At 35.1% G+C, this 25,466-nt stretch overlaps 1 protein-coding gene across 1 annotated transcript in view; it reads left to right on the top strand.

Moving 5' to 3' along the window:
- WDR27 (WD repeat domain 27) overlaps positions 1-25,466 on the top strand; it is a 122,926-nt gene that overhangs the window by 797 nt on the left and 96,663 nt on the right. Inside the window, exons 2-16 of the mRNA XM_074925102.1 lie at positions 266-407; positions 3,343-3,467; positions 3,929-4,042; positions 6,091-6,142; positions 7,294-7,364; positions 8,240-8,354; positions 9,718-9,850; positions 13,295-13,398; positions 13,842-13,909; positions 14,865-14,998; positions 16,276-16,352; positions 16,969-17,047; positions 17,572-17,643; positions 18,839-18,942; positions 21,711-21,800. Coding sequence (XP_074781203.1) covers positions 266-407; positions 3,343-3,467; positions 3,929-4,042; positions 6,091-6,142; positions 7,294-7,364; positions 8,240-8,354; positions 9,718-9,850; positions 13,295-13,398; positions 13,842-13,909; positions 14,865-14,998; positions 16,276-16,352; positions 16,969-17,047; positions 17,572-17,643; positions 18,839-18,942; positions 21,711-21,800 — 1,480 coding nt within the window. The remainder of the gene's footprint in view (positions 1-265; positions 408-3,342; positions 3,468-3,928; positions 4,043-6,090; positions 6,143-7,293; positions 7,365-8,239; positions 8,355-9,717; positions 9,851-13,294; positions 13,399-13,841; positions 13,910-14,864; positions 14,999-16,275; positions 16,353-16,968; positions 17,048-17,571; positions 17,644-18,838; positions 18,943-21,710; positions 21,801-25,466) is intronic.

Here is a 25,466-nt window from a genome sequence, read left to right as displayed (position 1 = left end):
AGCAGTGTTTGGCAACAACACTGGCATGTTATTGATCGTGTTTTCCTCACAAAATCCAAAGCTCTGAACCATGCAAGCTGCTGTGAAGAAAGTTAACTCCATCCCAGACAAACCCAGTACAGATACATTGTAGTCAAGTGCTTTTGAAACAACAAAGAAAATTTACTGTTTTTTAAATTGTGTGCACATTATCCATTTGCGATTTTGTGTTCATAATCTTAGTTTGAAGTGACTCACTCTACTCTTCTTTATCTACATTTGTCAGCCATTACATTTGTCAGGACATCGTCACTCAATTTCTGCGGTGTCATTTGGACATAAAACCAATCCACTTCTTGTCTGCTCTGCTTCTCGTGAACGTGTGATCGTGTGGAATCTTGATGAATGCACACAGAAGGTGCAAGAAGGTAGAGTATTATATAACATATACCTATTTCATATATATATAAAGGAAGTGATGCAGAGGCACTCGCTTACCACCTCCTACAAGCAGACCAATGCTCAGACAGTCTCTGAGCAACCGTCACCTTAGAAGACAACCCCCAAACACCTCATTTTCTCCAATATTACTTCCATAAAAATATTATTCGTGAGTGGCGTGCCTTAGCCGCTCAGGCTCAGCAGCCCTTGTTTTGCGGAGAAATCACTCTATAACTTTGGAGTTATAAAGTGGGTATGTTTATTCAGTGCTGGGCGCATGGGGGATCGCTCCACCACAAGCATGCGCCTCGTTTGCAGCTCCCGTCCGGCTTATATGTTACAGAATAGTGCATATTCATAAAACGCCTGTACATATACATAGTCTACCCCCGCCTCCCCTCGCTTCTCATGGTAATCAGGTCTCCTCCCCTTGCGCCTGCGCGATGAGCTCTTCAATCTCCGGGCTGGGGTCGCAACTTCCTGGGGAGGGGTCGTAAAGATGAAGTACCTCTTCTTCCTCGCTGATGAACTTTTCACCCTGTCGCTCTGCGCAGCCTCAGTTGTTTCCCTGGGCCCTGGCCAAACCGCCAGGCCAGTTTGTGCTAGAATCTAGGGTGATTTGTTGCTGGAACATACAACTTCAAGGACCATAAGAAACTTCTCTTTGGGCTAGGAGATAGTCGCCTAGCAACATTATCAGCACCTGGTATGTCTTTTTCGAACAGTCCCATATACCTCCCCTTGTTTTTGCGCAGGCCTTGCACCATCAATCTAAGATTGTTTAGACTCCCCATCTCACCCTAACCGCGACAAACAGTTCTTTCTTTCTCTGTTGCTCTTCGGCAACGCCAAGCTGGATCAGGCCGGCAGTGCCGCCGCTCTGGCCGCCGTCCCCTCCCGGAAGCGGCCGCGTTCCCGGCCGCCGCGCTCGCCCCCGGCCGGCTGCAGCCGCCGCGGCGGAGCCTGCGCTGGGCCGGGGCAGCCGGGGCGGCGGCGGGTGGCGGCGAGGCGGCCCCGGGAGCTGGCCAAGGTGCTGCGCGGGACCCGGCCGGTGCCCGCAACCGGCGGGGAAACGCAGAGAACCGCTGCGAGGGCAGATGCGTTCAACCACCGTGGAACAACCCAGACAGGACAGATTTTAATCATAGCACCACGGCACAACTAAACATGCAATGCCGGAATAAATGCTACTTTTTCTGGAATGCCTGCAGAACGAGGGTTTTACATCCTGCTTTGTCTGGTCCTGCCTCTCCTTCTGCCTCTGTCCGGAACACTGTTGTCATGCGTGTGTGGGAGCAATGAAAGTATCTGATCTGTGAGGAGATTGCATGAGTGAGAGAGTTATAATGACATCGCACAAAGAAAGCAGAAGTTCTAGTATCCTGACCACCATCTCGGTTTGGAGCCTCAACCAAGAGTTAGATTCTAGGGAGCAGTGCTAACTCCCTCTTCAAGCTTAAATTGTTTGGAAAGTAGAGGAATAGTAAAAGAGAAAGAAAGAGAGCAACACCCCCAGAGTCACAGCTCACTGTCAAAAATAAATTGTCACGGCATGGTAATTGAGAGTTATTACAGTCCCCCTTTAGTGTCAATATTAAGAGTTGCACAGCATTGTCCAGCACTATTAAAAGTTTTCTCCTTGTTATCTGTAGTCAGAGATCTGCCTATGATTTAATGTGTGAGAGCTGTCCCTTGAACTCTACTCCACGCTGAATTTGGAAATCTACATATTATGAAAACTAATGTTGAAAAGAGAAGTGAACATTTTACGTGCTTTTATAATAAATGTCATTATTACATTTTAATCTATGAAAGTGTAACATAGCGAATCAAAGAGTACTTCAGAGAGTGGGCATAAAATGGGGCTCTGAATTTGGAGGAAACAAAAATGGAAGTTAGAAATAGACAGTTATTAGCAGACAGAAAAAGAGTATGTGCAATTGTAATATAAAGACATTTGAGGGCCAGGTTTTCCTTTCTCTTTTTCTCTCTATCTACAGGCTCTTCAGCAGTTGTTGTGTAGTCTTTCCCTAAACTGTGCTCTGCACGGTCTAGGCATGTTTTCTCTGACCATATTCTTATCAATGGTATCGAGGTAGTTAAGGAGTTCTTTGTGTGATCCATCTCTCTATCCTGGTAGATTTTGACATGTTAATCAATTGTAGAAGCACTCCACAGTATCTAAAATAAAACCTAGAAGAGGACATGTATAGTTGTGCCTGTATCCTAGTTAATTTGCTGCCTATGAAATCTTAAAATTCAATGAGATGTCCCAAATCTCCTCACATACTTAAAGGTATCATCATGAAATAGGGATCTGCATAAACCAGCCTGCTTGAACCAGTGAGATGGCCACAATGAAGCTGTGAAGAGAGGGATGAAACATGAGCCTATTCTCAAAGCTAATCTATCATCTGATTCTGTCATGATATTTGATGGTGTACTTCCTCCTTCAGCTCTTTCCCACAGAAGAATTAAAACCAAGAGAATGAAAGTCCCCCTCGCTTGATGGCTGAGTGGTTGGGATGTTCTTCTGGAAGAAGTATTTTTCTAACCCCTGGTTTTCTGGGCTTCTGTCGGGATTTCTTGTGTCCAAAATGAGTGTGGCACTGTTGGGTTCTTTGGGCACATCACCCTACTCTCCCTGGCAGTCTTCGATGGAAGTATGATTTAATGGGCGCACTTAGTATCTCAGATCATGTCTAGGCAACAAGGCAGATGGAAGAATCCCGCTGGTGCACAGTTCTGTGCTTTGCTTTCCAGTAGCCTGGTATAATTAAACTGTGGGTTGTTCTGTACATCTTCCTGACAGAAACTGGGATAGCTCTGTGGTTAGATAACTGCTATGCAAAGTTTCTAAGAATCTCACTACACCAGAGTTTTATATTTCATTGACTCTCAATAACAATAAAATTGCTGCAGGGTTAACACCTCGAGGAATTGTTGTAGGAACTCTTTTGGGCATGGTGCTTCATGTAAGATTTAGTCCAGATGATCAACAAGTGGCAGTGTGTGCTGGAAATCGGATCTACATATTAAGTGCAAAGGTGAGCTACCATTCTTTGTAGCCATGGTGCTGGTATTTCTTTAACTTACTTTCAGATAAAATCATGCAATAGAAATATCCATATAATTAAGCAAAAGCATTAATTTTTCTCATAGATGAAAATAAGTACGCACTAATGCTTGATAATACATCATACACCAGATAGAAGACTAGATTTAAAAAGTTGAAATGAAACAATATCTCAATAACTTAGAAGAAGAAAATGTTCTGAGGACATCTGAAAAACTATCATTCTTTCTGAAGAAGCAAATGTAATGTGTAGTGATTTTGCCAGCAGGATGATGTACAGGGCTGCAGTTTCAATAAGAAAAATCTTGCTGAATTAATATTTTGAATCAAAATCTGACAATTTTTAGCAACCATTATTAATTATTAAAACATATAACTGTCATTTTTAGTTTGAAAACTAATCTGTTTTTATTTTGACTTGACTAATCACAGACTGAAGCTATACTAACTGAATTGCGTGGCCACATGGCTCCAGTGACTGCTGCCGAGTTTTGCACATGGGAGAAAACTATGCTTATATCAGTGTCAGAAGACAGAACCTTTAAGGCAAGGAAATTATAGAGCTGCACTTAAAACAATATAATTTAGTGAATATGTGGAATAGTCTTTTTTTTTCCCTTTAAATATTTTTGGATGATTAAGTAAAAACCATGTTTGACTTTATAGAGATCAGAACATTGTTCTTAGAATTGCTCGGGAAATTATTGTAAAAAAATAATGACTCTTTTTTTAGAAGGGCAATGCAGGTTTTGTAAATTCAAAACTTCCTAGATTGAAGTGTTAACTTCGGTTATTATTATCATCTGGAAAATGGAAAGAAAATATTTTGATCAGTTTGGCTGTAACTGAAATGTTTCAGATATGCTGAACTGAATGAAAGTATTTCACTTTGAGTCTGCTGACATTGATGAGAATCTTCCCTTTTGGGAATATTGGTTTGGGTTATTGCATGCAATGGATGGGTCACTGCGTAGTGGTAGGTTTTTTGCCAGACAGCATTTTGTATGACACCATGGATTGCTGTTGATGTACATGACCATGATAGAATACCACTTAGACAGTAAGGGGAAACAAAGAGCTTGAGTGAATCCACATGTATTTTCCAGGAGATACTGGGGTGGGTACCTTGATTAGATACAGTTTATTCTGCTACTGATTGTCATCTGTAAGATTTTAAATGTAGCCCAACATTTGGTTCTACAAGGTTAAGTAAAATTAATTTTTTCAATATCAAATGTTGGTTTGCTTTGTTTTGTTTTTCCTTAAATTTAATCTTTATGTAACTCTGTTCTGGAGAAAATGCAATTTTGATTTTTGTGCTGGTCTTGGACAAAAAAAGTGCAAAAATTCAATTAGAATTTTGGGAGAGATTAATAATTCTGACTTTCTGATTAATTGTTTCTTATTTAGTTTATGTTGACTTAAGAAATTAAATCAAGGTTAAAATTACTGAAGGAAAAGATCTATATGCTTCTTCATATTAATTTAATGAAGACTTGATAAATCATACAAAATCCTAATGGATAATTGGTTGTTCGGGGTTTGTTTTTTTTGGGAGGTTTGTTTGTTTGTTTGGGGGGTTTTTTGTTTGTTTTGGGGCTTTTTACCCTTGATAAATGTTGGGACTAAAATGACAATCACATGAAAATGTTTTGCAAGTCTCTCAAATAATTTAGTAATTCATCAAGTTTTATTTTCTCTGCCTGATTCTGTAGGTCTGCTCTGATGGCAGCTGTGCTGGAGTCTGTGATAGTTGGCTCCTGTGATTGCAGGACTTGCAGCATCCAAAATCTTATGCTCCCCTAGCCCTTTTGTTTGGCTAAAGAAGTAAACCAGATGAGAATCTCTTCAGAGAAATTTGTGAAATACAGTCTTAGGAAACAGATTTCCAGGGGAATGATGTTTACATTCTCAGAGAAATGAAACGAACAAAGAGAAAGGCGGAATTAAACAAAGGCTCACAGCCATATTCAGAAAGCAGGAGCTGTCTGGCTGTGATTTTTTCAACCCCAGCTGTGATAGCTATCAAAAATGTAGTGGAAGTACTTGTGGAGAGGAAGGCTCATAGAAGTAACAACATGAGGGGAAAAAGTTGGTTTTATTTGGTTTTCATAATCAACTATTAAACATAGAATGCATCACTTAGAAATGGTCATGTTAATACTGAAAGCTGACTTACATGTGGGTCTATAGATCATAGTAAATACAATTATTATTACTAATGATCTTTTATGCCAGAGCCCAATATGAAAACTGAGGAATTATGCAATCTCCTTGTGTGAAATCTAGAGCCAGTTCAAGTATATCTTTTCATTAACTTAAGTCACTAGGAGATCAACCTAAGCAAAGATGATAACGGTTACTTCTAATTACTTTGTGTATCCATACCAGGTGAGTTTCACCTTTTTCACTATGGATACTTATCAATTAAACAAAGTCCTTCGTGGTTAGAAAAAAAATCAACATATTGCATCACTTTCAATGGCTGCATTTCTTGCTTTTCATGGCACGATGGCCGTTGAAGTTTGTGTTTTCCTTAAAGATCTAAGAAGATGCCTATCCTTACTCTTTTTTTTTTTTTTTTCTTCGTAAAGGTGTGGGACTATTCTGCCGGACAATTAATATATCAGTCAGGAGTATTAACGAGTAAGTTTTCTTTTTTATATATATATACTTTTTCATAGCCTCTTCTAAACGAATTCATCTTTCTAAACAATAATATAAAATTATAGAAGTATTTAGTTGATTTAGTGAAAATAATTCTAGTAGACTAGGTAGTAGTAAGTAGTAGTAAATATCCTTTAAAGCCAAGAGTAAATATATTTTGCTTTAAAGTTTACTTCTGGGTAGATAGTTTTAGTGTACTTTCATAAACAGCTCTTTTTGTATAGGGTGTGCATGTAAATGAGTATGCAAATGGAGCTCTCTTGTTCTGTAGGTGCAGTTCCACTGTCTGAGTAGTGTATGCTTGTTTTCTTTCATGTTTTGTATATGACACAAAAGGATACTTTTAGGTATACAATATGTAGATTTATTGACAGTGTCTGAATTTTAGGGCATATATTGACTTTAAAGGTAAAAGCTACTTTTGTGGAAAGACAAGAGCAAAAGGAGAGAAGAGGAGGAGGGCAAGCATTGTCTCCAGTGCAGCAGGGACCCCTCCTCCAATAGCACTTTTCCTACAGGAACCATATAGTTTTCATCAGGACCTGCTCACACTCCCCTTTGGTCGTTCCTGCTTGTGGTGCTGTTAGTGGTGACTGGAGCACACTTTGGGGGTACAAGCTGCATGGAGATTGGTTGTTAAGATTTGTGTTTACATATTATTGCATGACCTAATGTAATCTAAAAGCTAAAACCACATGGTGGGAAAGGAGAAGAAAAAGGGTTGATTCCCTGCTGGCTGCCTGTGGCAATTGCTTCCCTTGAAAACCTGCCTTAACTGCAATCTCAGGGTTTGCAGGTGCAAGGCCATGAGATTAACAGCATGGGAACAACAAGGGGAAACTGCTGCCACAGGGGCTTGAAGAACCATGCCACAGCGGCTTGGGTGGAAGGGTGCAGAAAACCACTGCCACATCAGCTTGGGTGAAAGGCAGGCCACAGACCTGCAGATGGAAAGCCCCTAGCAACACAAAGGCTAAGGCACACAAAGCGTTGTAAAACTCTAAGAATGGCAATAAAGGTTTTTTTCACCCATCTTTATGAATAGGAGGATTCAATTTTGAATCATGTATTTTAATTAAATATCTGATTTGTGTGTACTCTGGAAATAATTTTGTCTTGTTTTGAATCAGCATTTCCTTTGCTAAGTCTGCTAATTGATGAAGAAAATAAACAGTTTATCGCTGGATCTGCTGAGGGAACGGTAAGAATTACACATTAAACTTACTATCTATATCAAAACAGTCAGCTATTATTAATGTATCTGTATATACAAAAGCTTCACAATCTGCATACATGTTTTCAACTGTTGCAACCGTTATTTTAGTAAGCATAATTAGATACTTTGAACATAAACCATATATGGTACATATGACCTATATTATGAAATGGAAACTTTTTTCTGAAAGTCAAGATAGTTTTTAAGAGCACAATCAGTAATTATATAAGAAGAGTACTCCGAGAGGCTAAAAATATATCTGTTTTAAAAGAAAATAGGTGAAAAATAGAATTCTCCTAATTTGGCAAAGGAATGAAACACATGACAGTAAATGGAAGAGATTATGATTTCAGCATGTTGGAATTCTGATCAAAATGTGATAAAAGTGAATATGCATTTCACTGCCTCTTTAATATAATGTTATGAATATATTTACATGAGATTTTCCAGCTGTTTTCCTTCAGTGTTGCCGTTCAGTGAAAGGTGAAGAAAATTAAAGGTGTAACTATAGTGGTGCCTAAAAAGAGAAAGGTATAAATGAAATTAATGTACATGACTCAATGAGCAATTACGTGCAGGTTTCCTGTGACTTTTAATTGTGGGAAATAGTCTATGAGGAGTTTTTTTCAAAGACATAAATCTGGGAATTAGATGTGCAGTTCAAATTGATGATTTGCCAATATTGAATATAACCTTTGATAATCTTAGAAATGCATATAATTGAATTTCTGATCTAAGGTGAGATTCCAGATACAAAAATTCATTAACATTTTAAAATATTGTACCTTCAGTTTGTATTCACGTAAGCTTTACGTTTGGTGTTAGAAGGTTATTGCAATTGCTTCTTCTTTTTCTTGCAGCTTTGGATCTTCAGTTTAATCAGCGATCATAATTACCGTTGTGTAACACATATCAACTTAAAGAAAGAGCAAGAGAAATTCTGCAATAAAATGTGGAAATCTGGAAAAGAAAGAGGTAGCACAGTGCTTCTAGAATACTGTATGGTATTTTCTAGTTGTTACTGGCTGCTGATTGGTGCGCTTCTTACACCATGAGAATTTATTATAAGTGGTAGAGTTACAAGTTTCAGACTGTGGCATGGAATTCTTGCCGAGCTGATATGGAGTTGGGTATTGGCATATCTGGAAAGAATTATGTGACATATCTCGAATCAGACTGTGACATGGAATTCTTGCTGAAGCTGATATGGAGTTGGGTATTGGCATATCTGGAAAGAATTATGCATGTATGTCTGTAATAAAATCTTGGCCAGTGCATCTGCTTATAAAACATTGCATGATGTGAGCTAAGCATTTGTTTTTTATTGAACTCATTGCCCAAGGCTTCAGTAAGAGCAGAATCACAGCCTAAAAATTCATCCATTGTCTAAGTGGAGTACCATTTGTCAGTTACCTTTAAAGCTTCTAGGAATCTCTTTATTTATTTTTTTTTGTATCCATACCACTGCCTCCATGATATGATATTTCCCTGGCTGTGGTATTTCTAGTGGTATAACGCAGAGTACTTATAAGTCTTTAAACACTGCACTGGTAGCCTCAGCAAGGTGATTCCATGTTTCCAAATGAGGCATTCAGACTACCTGCACACTAGCTGAAGTGAGCTGAGGTCCTCCTAAAGGCAAAAAAGAGGGAGCTTTCTTTAGGGAAGGGGAGATCTACTTTCCCTTGATTGCTTTTTTTCTGGCTCCAATGACTGTTGTATTCTTAGCTGCCTAGTGGTCCAGCTTCAATAATCTTAAGGTCCTAGCCTAATGAGAAAGACTTGTTACATTTCTTGTTATTATTTAAAATATATGGATGTCACTTTTATCTCTGAATGTTTGAAAGAGAATGATGTAGTCTCTGTGCCTAATGCTGAATCCAGTGCTAGTGTGAGCTGCGCATGCATAATTGATGGGAGACTCCTTGGGAAGATGAAACTGAGGTGGCTTTCCATCTTGTTTTTGAATTATGTCGTAACTTTAGTGTCAAGGGAATTATCAGGCTAAGTGGAGAGGTATCCAGTACATTTAAGGGTTGATGGAATATGGCTTTCAGAGTCACTTTTTAAGGTGAACGCAACTAAATTCTTCAGACTCCTTAAGTAAGCTCTTTGGATTTTGTCTCTAAGTATTTGAAAGAAGATGGTGCTAAAAATATCATAGTAATGAGGAAAGATATTTCAAGAGGTCTGTTTCTTAGGATCTTTTGAAATAGAAACTTCTTGAGTGTGGTCTTAGTTTATGTTTTTCTACTACTTCCAGTTCCCTCTTAAATACTATCAGTTTCCTTTCTTTAACTGTTTTTTGATAGCTAGTATTGTTGATTGTCTTTCTTAGGTGAAGGGCAAAATACTTCCAAGCTTTGCAAAACAAACAATGTGAGACCAGAAGGATCAGTGGAAGCATCATTGCCTGTCCTCTTCATTGAACACTGTGACTTTCTAGTATGTTTCCATAATGAAGAAAACATGTAAGTCCTTTAAAATACCACCAAGTATTTGGCTGGAATCTATTCCTAGGAGTTCCTATTGGTTCTTGGATTATTTTCACTGCAACTTACTATTTTTTTTAACAATGCAATAAGAAAGTCAAAGAATGTATTTAGTGATGTGCAAGTTTTGGTGGCCTACTCTTCAGCAGATAATGTACACAAACTGATACAAAATTAAAACTGGTTTTGTGTCTAAAAAATAATTTTATAAAAATGGCATTGGGAATATCCATTTTAATATCTATTGATACCAGTTGATCAGGGAAAATCAGTTAAAATAATTAAGAAGACAATTAGAATTAAAAAGTCAAATTTATTTTTAGTTTGCTTTCCTAAGGAAATGTCTCATGCAGTCCTGTGTGCCTGTGTCAATTTGCCTTCCAAATTTAAATAACTTTTGAACTACATAACCTGTTCTTGACAAACTTCTGTCAGAGAGACAGACATTTCAAAGCATGCTGTTTTCACTCCTTCCCATGGAATTGTTTGGCCAGGTAGAGGAGAGATATCTAAATTAATTCTTATAATTCATTTCTTTCCTGAAGAGAAGTTTAACCATATTATCCAGCACCTGGGAATCTGTTCAGGATACTGTCACAAGAACTGTCTCATAGAACAACTTGGTTTTGTTGTTATTTACAATTGACATTTGCATAAATTTCTCATCCACATCACATTGTAGGAAACTCTTCTACACTTTGCCCTATGGTGGTTTGTACAGGTATAACTGATTAATACTCTGCTTAGGTATATAAACAGATTTCAGTAAACAGAAGAAAAGTATCCTGCAGTTCTGGAGAACTTTGTTTGTCTTTATGTCAAATTCAAGTAATTATTAACAAAGAGTTATTTTCATGAAACCTTCATTTTCAGAAGGAATACCACTTTGAGGAAAGAAGTGGTGATTTTTTCGACGTACTGAGACATACTTTAATGGAATGTTGTCCTGGTTCAGCTAGGATAGGGTTAAGTTTCCCCAGCAGAGAAGAGGGAAGGGATCTCCAGCCAGGTTATTCACACCATGTTGACCTCAGGTCCGGGTACGGGAGCGCAGGAATTTTCTTCCTTTGTAGCTTTGGTCGCGGGAAGCAGCGGGCTGTCCGTAACCATTTGTGGTATTTCTCTGTATATCTTTTGTCTTGTTTGCTGTTATTGCTGTTTATTGTTGTTATCATTGCTACTGTTGTTGTTCAGATTGATTATTACACTCTTGTATTAAATTTCTTCTTATTTTAACCTGGGGTTTGTGCCTCACTTCCAGCCCGACTGGCTGAGGGTTGGGGAGGAGCAACGGCAATGTGGTCTCCAGTCCCAGCAGGGCTTAAACCACCACAAATGTCAGAATTCTTAAGGCCAGAAGATGGATTATTACAGTCAATTAGTCTTATTGCTCGTATAATACCACTTTCAAATCATCAAAACTTTGTCTTAATTTAAAACTATAGGTTTGATCTGAACTACAACACATCTTTAAAGATGTTTAATTTTTCAGTGATAAAGAATCCACTATGTCCCCAGTTGAGTTGTTCCAGCAACTAACTCATTCCATTTGACTTCTAATCTGAATTGCCCTCTTTTCATGCACAGTTATTGGCATTTAGTATGTTTTTTATTCTGATAGTCTAGAGTCAGCTACTATCAAGTTCCCTCCTTGCATAGCAAATTTTAGCTCATGAACAACTTATCTTTTCACTTCTGGATAAAGTAGTTTGCACCTTGTATAAGGCATGTTTTCTGTAACTTTTTAAACATTTGCTTGTGAACTTTTTCTGAAATTCAATCTCCTTTGTTTTTTAATGCTCTTTTTGGACATGGTTGCCCAAAATGCATCCACAGTAATAGGTTAATTGAAATAATTTTCTGAATTGAGATAACATTACTTTCCAATACCCACCTGATACTGCCCGGCATTGTACATCTACAGCTATCACATCACAGTTGGAGGTTTTGTTCTGCTTATAAACAACCATGACCATTAAATTCTTACTACAAACCCAGTTCCACTATCTTCTGGTTTTAGAGTTTTTAATTTAGAAGTATTTTTCTGTTTAATTTTTAAATTACCATGTGTTGGTTTTAGCAGGTGGTTCAGATTTGTCTGAACAACTAAGCAGTCCCCAATTTACCACTTTTCCTGCCTGCCATGAAATGCAACAATGAAACATTTTTGCAACACTGATTTCCAAAAAATTGTGGGTGTCATACTTCCCTAAGCATTTTGACATTGAGGAATTTCATCACAGCAAATGTAATTTTATTATTTTAAAGTGGACGTGAGATCAGCTTCCTGTATATATCACTTGATATTGTTGTTAATAATAACTTGATAGTGCAACTTCTTTATAAATAATTCAAAGAAATCACAAATTAAATCAGTCTGTTACTGCCGTGCATCAAAGTAGTGCAAACCACAAATAAAACTATATAGAGCACATGAAAGTATCACAAACCAGAACTGAAAATGTCTTTCTCAGTCTGATTTTTAATGTATTTGACTGTTTCTGGGTTTGCTTGTTTGGCTGGTTTTTTTATTGAGCCACTGTGCTGAGTCATTTCATGCCAAGTTTTAGCTTTAAGTTTTTCCATACCCTAACTTCAACTCTTGTGGTCTGACTTTACCAATCAAGCTGATAAGTCTACTCACTCTTATTTGGAAAATTTATTCAAATGTTAATATTAATTTTTATTTACTGTGTCATCAAAACATTTTTTAGTTTTTTGAGAATGACAGCTGTTCTTTTGTTATAATCATCTTATGCTTGATAATATTTTTCTTCTGTGAGGGTGTTGACTGAAAACATAACCAGTTGGTCCACTCTGTGGTGTTTGTGAAGGCTGGATTTCATTACCTAACAGCAATACTACTGCCACTAAGCACAGACTGAGACAGACATTCCAGGCCTGCCTGTTTGTTTTTTGTTTTTTGGTTTTTTTTTTTTTTCTCCTTAGTTTGTGCTGGTTTTCCTCTTGGACTTTAACTATGTACAAACTCATTTGAATTTCACTGCTTTTTGTGTTTTCATATTACAGGTGGTAAAAGTAAAAATATATATGGATTTGCCTCTCTGATTTTACTCTTTGTGTATACCATGCTTTTATAGCATCTTCCAACTGTTAAAAACCACAGTAATTTTGGAAGAAGTGTATTTCCTATGCTGTTTTAGACTTGCCATGAGCATTTACATAAAATCGATGATTGTGTCCTTAGTTTTCAAAGATTCACCAATTTTGGTTAAGACTTTTTACTTTGAACTACAGATTTTTAAAAAATGCTGTAAATGTAATCTTTTTTTTGGTGTGGTGTATTATTGTTGTACTGGGACTGGGTAACAAGTATTAAAACCCCCAATTGCTGTGTCTTGTATAGTAATAACAAAAGCTTCTTTATCAGACTCAGATAATTTTTTTTTCCTTTTTTAGTAGACATTCTGCCCTGAATACTAGCTATTTTTGGATAGGAAGCTCTACTGGCTTGTTAATAATTAATTTGGGAAACTTCGAATTAGAAGCTTTTTTATCTTACAAAGGTATGATTATAAGATATCTGACTACATTATAATGTAATTGCTTTCCTTTGTTATCTGATATAAATAATGTAAGAATTCGTTTGTGAAATAGGAGAATACAGTAGAAACTAAGTGGTTTTCTTTACAAATATTTTTTCTAATTCTTTTTTGTATGTTTTTCTGGCACTGCTGACTTGTGTCAGGGAATTTGTCAGCACTAGATTTCTGTAGTGGGTAGCAATGATTTTTTATTTGATTTTGAAGTTCATGGGTGTTAAATACAAAGAATGTTATTTTACTCCTACTTTAAAATGTGGAGGTAAGCTAGAAGGATATACACTGAAGACTGGATTGTGGTGGTGTCAAATTAGTATGAGTAATTTTTTTTTCCTGTCTTAGAGATGATAGCTTTTTCTTTTGAAATGCAAATACAATTTTATAGCACTATGTTCTTTTTGGTAAAGATTACAGTGACCTCAGCATTCGATTTGCGAGATCGTGTGCATTAACAAGGCAGGCAGTTAATGGAAAGGTCAGTATGCAGTAAACATTGTTTTAATGAATGTTTACATTTCCAGTTATTTTTAATAAATATTAATTACACATTTTGGTTACAAGATTCATGTACACATTTGCTTGATATGAATTACACAGTAGTTTCTCTGGAGAAGGTTGATTCTTCTTGATGGAATCTACTAGTTTAATAGCTGGGTAGTTTTAAAGCTCTCACAGTTTGTGTACTGTCCAAAGTGATTAATAAGCAAAAGGTGAACTGTTTTTTATAGTGTTTAGTGTGGATTTTGAATGTCAAGAATGATCACCATGGGAGCAGAGGCAATCTTTTATGAAAAAAAAAAAAAAAAGATATAAGCATTGTTACAACTTGTTTCTCAAACAATGTTAGGATGAACTGCTTCTGAATCCTTCCAAGAAATCTGTGAAAACTATTTGAGTTGTGGGAAAATTTCTGTGGAAAGTCACTAAAAATTCTTTTAAGGAAATTAAAGGCATTCTTGTCTGTATACTCCATTTCTGATGTTACAGTTTTGCTACAGAACTGAGCTGGATCTTAGCCTTTCTGCATATTTAACATAGCACTGTTTGGTTTTAAAGGATTTTGTTTTAAATTCAGCTCTTAGCATGTTCTCAGCATGTCTCTGAAACCTATCTTTCTTCCATGTGTGCTTCTTTTTTCACAACCCTTACTGCAGAAGTATCTCTTTTGTAGAAGGTAATGGAATTTCTGTGACCGTTATGTATGCAAGTCTGTTAAGACACATATTTAAGCAACATAAGCATATTTTTGAAGGACAACATTAACCCCTTTTTACTGTTTAATGCTCTGCAAGACTAAAACAATGGCTATTTTTGACTAATTTTCATAAATGATAGAAAGTGATTTAATTTTCTATGATAAATTCTTCAGTATTGATGCTCAAATTATGAAGGAAATGTAGTGTTATTTTATGGTATAATTACTGGTGCAGGTTTTATGCTTGATCACCTCAATGTTTGAAGATGTGTTTGCTGTGTTTGAAGTTAACCTTGCTGCATTGGTGAGAAGTCAGCAAAGTGATTTTCTCCTACATGGAAACAAGAATAGTCTATCAGTTATTGCCAGGTACAGAATAACTAAATTTTCTTTGAGTTGGATTATGCATTTTTTTTCCTGATACTGAAGTGCATCAGATGGTTTTGTATAGTGCTATTTGTTGACGTGGTTTTATTTTACTTGTTTTCCTGTCATGCTTTAGTTGTACTGAGTGGGAGAAATCACAGAACCGTAGAATAGTTGAAGCTGTAAGGCGCCTCTGCAGGTCATCTGTCCAACAACTGCCCTGCTCAAGCAGGGCTGCCTACAGTCAGTTGCCCAGCATCATATCCAAATGGCTTTTGAATATCTCCAAGGAGGAAGAAATCACAACCTCTCTGGGCAACCTGTGCTAGTGCTCAGTCAATCTCACAGTAAAAAAGTGCTTTCTAGTGTTCAGACAGAACATCCTGTATTTCAGTTTTTGCCCACTACCTCTTGTCCTTTCACAGGGCACAGAGCCTGGCTCTAAAGTCTTCCTTACAGCCATATACTGGTACATAGGCTTGTTCCTCCCCCGGTGCAGAACTTTGCATTTCCCTTGTTGAACTTCATGAGGTTGCTGTCAGCTCATTTCTCCAGCCTGAGGATATATCTCTGGATGGCAGCACAATCTCTGTTGTGTATCAGACACTCCTCTCAGTTTTTGTGTCATTAGTAAACATGGTGACGATACCCTCTGCTCCTTCATCCAGATTATTAATGCAGATGTTGAACACAATCGGACCCTGTATTGATGCCTGGGGTATTCCATTAGTTACTGGCCTCCAACTTTATGCCACTGATCATCCCTGTCTAGGCCTGGCCGTTCATCTGGTTTTCAATCCACCTCACTGTGTGCTCATCTAGCCCATACTTCATCAGCTTCTCTATGAGGATTTTATAGGTGACAGTGTGGAAAGCCTTACTGAATTCAGAGTAGACAACAGTCACTGTCTTCCCCTCATCTACCAAGCCAGTCATTTTATTGTAGAAGTTTATCAAGTTGATCAAGCACAATACAATATTCACTGAAGTGCAGCTTTCAGTGCTTATAATAAAATAATCAGTTAATATTCACAGAAATGGGACTTAACATGTAAATACAATGGTCTGTGAATCTAGTCAGGGCCAAGGCTCATCTGTACTACTGGGAATCTGAGCTGATAACTAGTCCACTATGCCTTATTTCTGTTTATGAAAAGCTCATTGGTATTGCACATATACATACACACATTCACACTGAAAAGGAATTTTAACACCATTTCCTAACTTGATGCTTTTGTCTATTGCATTGATTGATTTTTGTGCTTGGTTTTATAACTTAGGTGTTCTTTATTGACAAATTCTCCATTGTGTAAAGGTTTAAAGAAAAACATGAAAGAACCTGCTAGTAAAACACTTGGTAAGTATAAACTAGTCTTGAAAGGAATTAATAAAGTTATATTTTTAATAACAGTAACTGACTCACAACTGGCTTGTGCCTAATACAATCAATATATTGATTTCTGTTTTAAATATATATTGCATTATATTTTTATATTAGTAGGAAGAATTTTATACTTCTAGTAGTATTTCTCATCTTACATATGTATTTGTATTGAAAATTATTCTAATAATGTATTTTTCTTCTTTCAGAAACAATCCTCTGAGAACTTTTTGTGGATTTTCAAAGAGAGTGTAGAATGTTTAAATTTTTCATAAGTCATTCTTTTTCCACAAAATGCAATATATTTTTCTGTATAATTAATCATTTCTTTCTTAACTTTGATTACCTGCTTTGGTGGGTTTTTTCATATTTAATATGAAAAATGTTTTATATTTCATATGAAAATATTTCATATTTCATTTTTCAGTTCATATTTATCTCATTATTATTTTAGAGTGGTTGGTCATAAATGTGCTTTGTAACATAAGGAGACACCAAATTTTTTACAGTGCTAGCTTAACTAAGTATCTACCTCAACTGTAAAAATATGAAGTTAAAAAATTTTAATGAAAATTAAATTCTTTTACTATAGGAGTGAAAAGCACAATGAAAGATCAGCCATTGGTTTTCCATAATAAAATTAAGTCATCAGGTTATACTGCAGCACCACGGTGAGTAGATACATTAGTATTTTTGTCTGGTTTATTTGTATGTGATATTTTGTCACATAATGAAGCCATGTAGTCTCATGATTGTGAAATTGATTACCTGTGAAAACCAGATATGATTTTATCAAACAAAATAATTTCAAAAGCATGTTGTAAACCAAAATTTTTGCAGCTGCTGGTCAGTGTTCAAAACATATATCAGGCATTGTGTCTCTTTCATATGATTAAACTCTTGTTTCTTCAGCTTGCAGAAAGAAATGTCTGAGAACCTTTATATGAATGGATTTTGACCTTCACAATGCATTATGCAACAAATAACTCACAAAAAGCAAAATTTAAGCGCAAATTTGAGCATTAGATCATTAGAATGTTATCTTGTCATCAATGTGTATGTTATCTTACCTACTGACATTGCTAGCAGAAAAATAGTGGGAAGGAAGGAGGATTGGGTTTTGTTTGAAACAAACTGTTTTTCTCATAAAAATTTAATGCTTCATATAGGAGAGTCTGTGTTTTTTCTCTTGTAGAATGACCATGTTTTCTCCAAATAATAACCTGAAGAAAAATGAGGTATCAAAGTGGAAAACCAGTTGTAAATGGTGGGTAATCTAGAAATTTCATTAGAGGAGGAGCAAATTAAAATGAGGATAAGTACAGTTCTGTTGGAAATATGGATTGTAGTTTTATTACAGGTATCACTGGAACTAAAAGGCTTTGTAAATCTGTTATAAAATGACTGCAACAAGTGATTCAGATTATCAGCTTATCAATTAAATTTGAGTAAATCCTACATATAAAAGAAAAAATGTATATGTATTTTCTTATATTTGTGTTGCTATAAAGAGCAGGTGATAAGTATGTTGGAAGCATAGTCCTATCATGTTCTTAAGATGCAATTGTAGTCACAAAAATAACAATGTGGCACAGTAAGATTTAGTGATTTCAGATCAAATGCCTCATTCACGCATAAATCATGTTATTTTAAGCTAATGCAAACTTACTCTAATGGATTTAAATAGAGTATACATAATGCTGCAGTTTGACCAGTGGATTCATCATCACTGTGGACGCAAAGAATGAATAGATTGAATGTTTTTTTAGAGTTGACATTTTCATATTAATTGGAGTTAAATAGGGATATTACACATATTTTTTCTCTTTAGTATTATATAAAGTCTTTCTTCTATGTGGTACAAACAAAAATAAAGAATGATTAATGCCATCATTTTTCTTTTTTTAGAAAACCTGTTTCTTAAACTCTTGATAGCTCAAGATTAAGTTTTTGTAATCCTTGCACACATAGGCAAGCCTTTAGATGAGCACTTCAGATCATTTCAAGATTGGTTTGCACTATTTTATGATAGGTTAAGCTACTTAGAACTTTGTGTGGGTTTTTTTAGTATCTTCTTAAATAGATGATCACTGTAATTATTTTTATGTATGGAGATATTTTTCATATTCCTTATTGTCACAACAAGGTAGAATTTGCATTTTTATTAGATAGGTATGCAACTTAAGAAATTTGATCTTATGTACAAGTCCATGTTAATTCTGATCTCATGAATTCATAACAGTTGATGATAAGATTAATTTAAGTATGACAATCTAAAATTCATTCTGCCTCATCTTGGATTTAACGTAAGTTTTCCAGGAAATATTTAAATAAAGTTTAGAATAGCTCCCAAAATACATTTATTTCATAATTGAAATTAAAATATGCTGGGTTTAGATATCGTAATATTTTTATTCTCTTCCTTTTTTTTTTTTTTTTTTTTTTTTTTTCCTTTTTTGAAGTAAAACCAAAGAATATCCATTGGAAAGTTATCCTCCAATCAAGTACGAGAAAGAGATATCTGTTACTTCTAAACCAACACCAATTTGTTGCATTCAGTATTCCGGTATGTACAGTTGTGTCAGTGTGCAGGAAAAAAAACCCAAAATGGTGAGACATGGTTTATTAAGACCATGGATTTACTAGGTAAATTCCCAGAAAACTTTCTGGCAATATCATGTTCTGTTTGATAATTTTTTAACTTGCAAAACCGTGTAAGCTGCCAACATGTACGCAAAAGGATTCTAATTATCTGATTTTACATCTTGTTTCCTTTTGGACTTTTTTATGGCTTTGCCACTGCAACTTGAAAATTAGTGGTCTAATGAGTTCATTCACTAAGGAATTTATTTTCTGAGACATATACTTAGTGTCATTAGGGTGTATTAAAAGCTGAAGTTCTGTTTCAAAAGAATTAGAACACTCCTATTTCTTATGCAAAGATTATTCAGTTTTTATATATTAAAATAAAATAAAAAAAAGAATTCTTCCATATAATCCAAAGAAGAGTATTCTTCTTACCTGCTTTGGAAGTGTCTTGTAATTAGTCATTTCCAGTCCACATAAATATGATTACACAGGAACAACTTTTTAGATTAGCAATCAGATGTATTACCAAGTATATAATCATGTCAGTGTACACTTTGCAAACCACAATATTTTCAAAGTATCTAAAAATATGTGTCTTTATATATATTTTGAGGACAAGAGCAACTTTCATCTTCAGGAAATAAAACCAATTCGATGCAATCAGTAGCTTTTCTAAAATATATTCCAGTCATCTCTCTGTTCCCTTGAGAATGGGAAGAAATTATTTTATGGCTCCTGAAAGAAGTTAGTTGCAAAGAGTTTATTTCTAGGAATGTTATGTGCACTTAAAACTAAAAGCTCTTTTTTACCAAAGAAAAGAAATGTTATAGTTTTGATAATGCATTTTAAGTATAAATCCTTTTACTTTGAGGAAGGAACAGCTGTCTGTCTCACACACACACAGCTTAACCACAGTTTAGCAAAAATTGCAGGTATTTTTTTTTTCTTGGAATAAAAAAATCATCGTAATGTAAGCTTGTAAAAAGGGGTTCTGTTGTTAGAGTCTGTGTTGATCAGATGGTTCTTAGGTTTAACAGTATATTTGCTCTTGCAAATTTGCAACTTGGAATTGCAGCTTGGAACAATCTTTCAAGTGGTCTTTGTAAAGTATGAATCACAATAATATTTATGTGCATCTAAACATAGCAGAAAGAAAATTAAATAGAAAACTTAAGTAAAACTTAAGAGACTGTACAGTTGCATTAATGAGTTAATACAAACCTTCTTAGATTTATTAAACATCCTTTTGTAGTATTGGAGGTGTTACAAGTTATGACTTGTTGCTCTGTTTAGAAAACAGTTCAGAATTTGAGATATTGTTCCATTGAGCAAGCCTCCAAAATTATATGCAAGGTTTTTTTCTCTCATTGTGTGTGCACAAGAATGTTTATATATTCTGTGTGTGTGACTTACCTCATATCCCTTACCTGATATACTTACCAATCAGTTCTCAAGTTGAAGATATATACTGTCAAAACTTTAGGAAAAGTGGGGGAAACCTGCAGAAGAGCACCACCCTTTAGCTCAAAGACTTCGTACCTTTAAGTTTATGGGGCATGCATTTGTTGAAATATTTTGTCCAGAACTACGTATCTTATTTTTGTGATGAAAATGTTTAACAGCATTATTTAGTATGTGCAATTACTAGTACTTGGAGAAAAGGTCAACTGAAATGGTCAGATAAACTGCAAAATATTTTTATAAAGCACATCTTTGTCAGTTTAGTATGATGGTACATAACTGATAACAGAAGAAAAGATTCTGGAATGCCTCTTCTTACCCAATCGTGTGTCTCACTTAAAACTCACTTTTATTAGATGACTCTCAGAGATTAGAAATATGGATCTCTTATCTGTTTATATTGCCATAATTTGGGAAAAAAATGTGTTGTGAAATGTAGTATTGAACGTGCAATGTGGATGACACTTGGACAGTGAATAGCAGTGCATAATGTTGGTAAAGTCAAGCATGACTTTTATTTCCTCTCCCTTTGTAAACATGCTCCGAAGATTTATGAAGGGGCTGTTCAGGTGGTACCCCTTTAAAAAGACTTTTCACAGTGAACTTCATAGCAGTGATTTGAATTCTGCACTCCATTTCTATACTTTCTCTCATTGCTGTCTTCTCTTGCTCCATCCTCCCTTATTTTTTCTCATTGGTTCATGTATCTGCTCTTTATTATTTTAATTTTTTCAGGAAAAGTTTTTGAGCAAACAATTAAATTTCACAAATCACTGCCATTATGTAGTCATAAAGGGAGTCTACCCTGTCATTGTGTATTCCCACTGATTACCAACATAAATGAACAGTCTGAATGCACTTGGATAGTTTTTAGGATTACCTTATGAAAAAAATTTATCACCTTTAAGAAACAATCCAGAATGACTAATATGAACTTTTTATTGTAATATATAAGAAAAGGTGATATGACTTTAATAAGAAGGTAATAAGAAGATATTAACAAATGAGTGTAAGGAAATAGATTTAAATGACTGCTAAAAATTTTTGTACTTAAATTTTTGTAGCACTTTTTTTGCAAAAAGTCAATTTCTGCCTTGTGATGCATAATGGTTTTGAGAATACGTCAGAAAAAGAAGTGAATTGCATACAAATTCCTACCAGTGTAGGAAATAATATCTGGTTTGTGTTTTGTTGTAGTGACATATGTGATTTTTTATGATTAAAAGAAACAGCACATTAGGTCCTTGTTGCTTTCAAATGTAAATCATGAGACACTCTTTACAGGGGATGGAGAGATGCTGGCTTGTGGCCTGGCTGACAAAACTGTACTGACACTCAGTTCCAATCTCACCGATACGTATAATGTCTTTTCAGGTAAATTTATGAATTACATTATTAAAGAAATAGTATATGATTGAGTTTAATCCAGAATGGCATAGTAATTAAAACATTCCACTTACATCACCTTGAGAAGAATGAAGGAGAGGGATACCGCTGATTTAAGTTATGAAGTTATTTCTCTGATTGGTTAATCTTGTTCTAGAATAAAATTGCCTACTGGTTTTCCCATTTCTTAATTTTTAGAGATGTAAATAGTAATCTATCACGATATATATGGCAGTCTTCATTGTGTATGTATATTAAAATAATGAAATGGAAATAATAAAGACAATATATTTTAATGATAATGCATGTGTACATTGCAGTAGTGTATTGTATTAGATTATTATCCAAAAAAATGACTGTGGTGATTTTGCAAAAAATGTGTTTGGTTTGCATCTCCAAACTTCTAAAGAACAACTGTTTTTAAAAAAGGGACTATTGCTATGGAGAAATCCATATCTGTAAAAGCGTATGCATGTGCAAACACATGCATTACTTAACACTGTAAATGAACCTTAGAAAAGAAATAATTCTAAATTTCTAGAAGAACTATCTGTCAAATTTTTAATAACAGTAAATGTTATGGCTTTAAATCAGTCCTGCTAAATGAATTTTCTGTGGAAGTTCTTAATGGAAGATGACTGTCATAAGCAGGCCTTAACAAGTATAAAAGTAGACTCTCCTAAGTTATTTTAGAGAATTATCTCTAAGTAGATAACTCTGATAACTGATTTCTGAAAACTGGGGATTTTGGGAGTAATTTAAATTGTATTCAGTGGAAGAAGCGGTGGCACTGTGACAACTAATGGAGGCCACATTCCTGATACTGTCCTATTTGTGTGAGGAAATTGATAAAAATATGGCTTGTAGACAGGGTAGCAAGGTCTTTTTTCTCCACAATAGCAAATTCATAAACTTTAAAAAATATTTTTCTTCATGTATTACTGACTGATTTGATTAAATTCATAGTGCAAACCATATAAACTGTAGGCAGGAATAGTGTTTTGAGGGTTTTTTGACATAATTTTATTATTTAAGTAGTACTGAAATGAAAGCAACAATTTTTTCCAAAGGGACCCCATATATCTGGAATATATTTAACATTGTTTTAGACTATTTCTTCTAGAATGGATTTCTAAAAAATACTATTAACCAAAAAAGATCAAAATCCTGTATTTCCTTCCCATACTTGTTACAAGCATCTATAAAAATAATGATACAGTACTGCTACAGTATTTGGTACACAGCAGTTTAACAAAGTTGTGCCTAAAGAATTCAGTGTGTCTTCAGGTAACGCATCTTTTTTAACTAAACTGAAGAAGCTAAGATGTAAATGATTTTCAAGAACTTTAAAGTCTTTTGGTACCAGGGCAACTCTGAACATGAAGTAGATCATAAATGCTGCAAAATTATTCCATGACGCTATGAATGATCATTGTACAGTATGTGTTCTGTAGCTGTTCTTTGCAGTTTGTCTTTTGCTTCCCAGATCCCCCTTCTCGTTATGTGAAACGCTGTCAAGAGGTTAGACAGGCTGGTTTTACATGAATGTACATAGAGATTATGTGCGGCAGAAAGTCACATTTCAATTCTGTGAAATATTCTTGTTTGTTTGGATGTTTTTTTTTCTGGGGTTTGCTTTTATGCCAGCTTCATTGATCTTGAACTGGTAATAGCTGGGTTTTATCTTTGTTTCATGTCAGGGGAAGATACTAATTTCATTGACTTTGTTGCATCTATACCTCTGTATACTTGCTATATCTTGCTATATACTAATATCTAAGGAATGGCTCGATACTGCCAATAGCAGAAGACATAGACTTTAATAAGAAATAATATTCATCTAAGTAGGCATATTTGAAAGCAGAAAACAAAGATTAAAATTTAGAGGTTTATAAATTTGAAAGAAAATCTTAGTTCATGTTACTCTAAATCATGACGGAAACTGTACTTAGGTTTTGACGTATTATTAATGAAAGGCTTTGTCTTTCTATGAATTAAAATTAAGTATTATGATTTCATAAGATGTTTCAACATCCAGAGCTCCCTAAAATGTTGCGTTACTCTACAAATGTGGGCTAATTTATGGTGATAAGAGTAAAGTGATCTGCACCAAACTTCATGCTAGTAGAGAAGCTTTTTTTCGTGCCTGTAGGTAAGGCATCAAGTATTAGTTCTTTCTCTTGCTTTTTTTTTTTTTTTATTTATTACTAAATTGTTCTTCTGACAGTTGGCTTTGTTCTGTTAGTTTTCTTAGGTTTTGCACTACTATCTAATTTATTTCATTGTTACTTTTCATTCTTTATTCTATGTCTTTTTTTATGATGCACAGTCTGAAAAGAAGTGTAGGCCACATTCTACTTCTGGCTCTTTAGGTAGCATAAAAATGCAGCCTGTGCCTATAATTCTTTTCAAAAGCAACATAAACGTGAAACTGTCAGATACTGTACTATAGGGGAGTAGGAACCACAAACTATCAGTTATGTGCTTATTTCATTCCTGTAGTACTACTTTACAGTTCAGATTAGCATGAAATCACCTATTTATTTTCTACTCTGGATGCCTTTGGTTTCGAAGTGTCATAATAAATATATTTTCTTTTCATTAAAAACCATGATACATTACTCTTATTCAGAGCTGCAATTAATGGTGATGTAAAATTTTCCCTTTCCGAGAAATGGCAACAATATTCTGCTAAAAAATTAACATCTGAATATAGCTGATTATTGAATAACATATTTTTATCATGCACCATCAGAGAGGAGTGGTATAACAACAGCAATTTTGCTACAAACCTGATTTTATTCAGTTTTGTTCCCTGAAGTGCTCAGTTATAGTTTTAAGTAGTTCTGCATTCCTCTTCTGTGTTGGCTCTTCAGATGTCTGACCAGCATTAAAACAGTTACAGCCAGCATGGCCCTTTTGAAGAAGTTTTTACAAAAGCAACTACTCTGCTTCTCAATATGCTTCAGGACTGGGGAACCCGGAGTAATGCCTGTTTTGAAGCTTACTGGCCTCTTGTAAGCCAGTTGGCGTCTCCTTCACTGTGCTTTGGGACTGGGGGACCTGGAATGCAGAGATTCTTAAGGTTTTTGAATGGCTCTTCCAATTTTCCAAACCTCAGATTTTCCTAAAGTTTCTCATGTTCCTTACCACTTTGGAAAATTTTTTGTATATTCTGGTAAGTTGTTTTGTTTGCTTTGTTCTGTTTTTCTTTAATGCAGGTAACTCAAGGCTTCCAAATGTTTTTGTAAAACCAAAACGAATAGATCTTTGTGTTGAGAATAAAATAAGTGTAGTACTTATATACATACTTATCCAGTACCTATTCAGTTTTCTGGTGAAAATTCTACAGGTCTTCGGTAACTGTGAATTAAAATATCTTGTTTATAAACATTTTTATAGTTATATGGTATCATAGAAGTTCTTCATTGCTGATATAAATCGATTAGCCTTCCTGTAATTTAAAGCAATCATTTTTTTTATATAAAACTTTAGTTGATTAAAGAGAAAATGTGCACAAGAGGGCAGCATAAGAACTTTGAATGTTTTAAGGCTAGATGAAATTCATCAGACTTCATCTGGGCAAATTAGAATAATATGGGCCAAAGTTTGTTAAGTTTGTTTGACATAATTTCTTTTTTGACCTTTTTGTTC

Source organism: Athene noctua, chromosome 1, assembly GCF_965140245.1.
Source record: "Athene noctua chromosome 1, bAthNoc1.hap1.1, whole genome shotgun sequence".
Lineage (NCBI taxonomy): Eukaryota > Metazoa > Chordata > Aves > Strigiformes > Strigidae > Athene > Athene noctua.
This window is presented reverse-complemented; position numbering and strand designations above follow the sequence as displayed.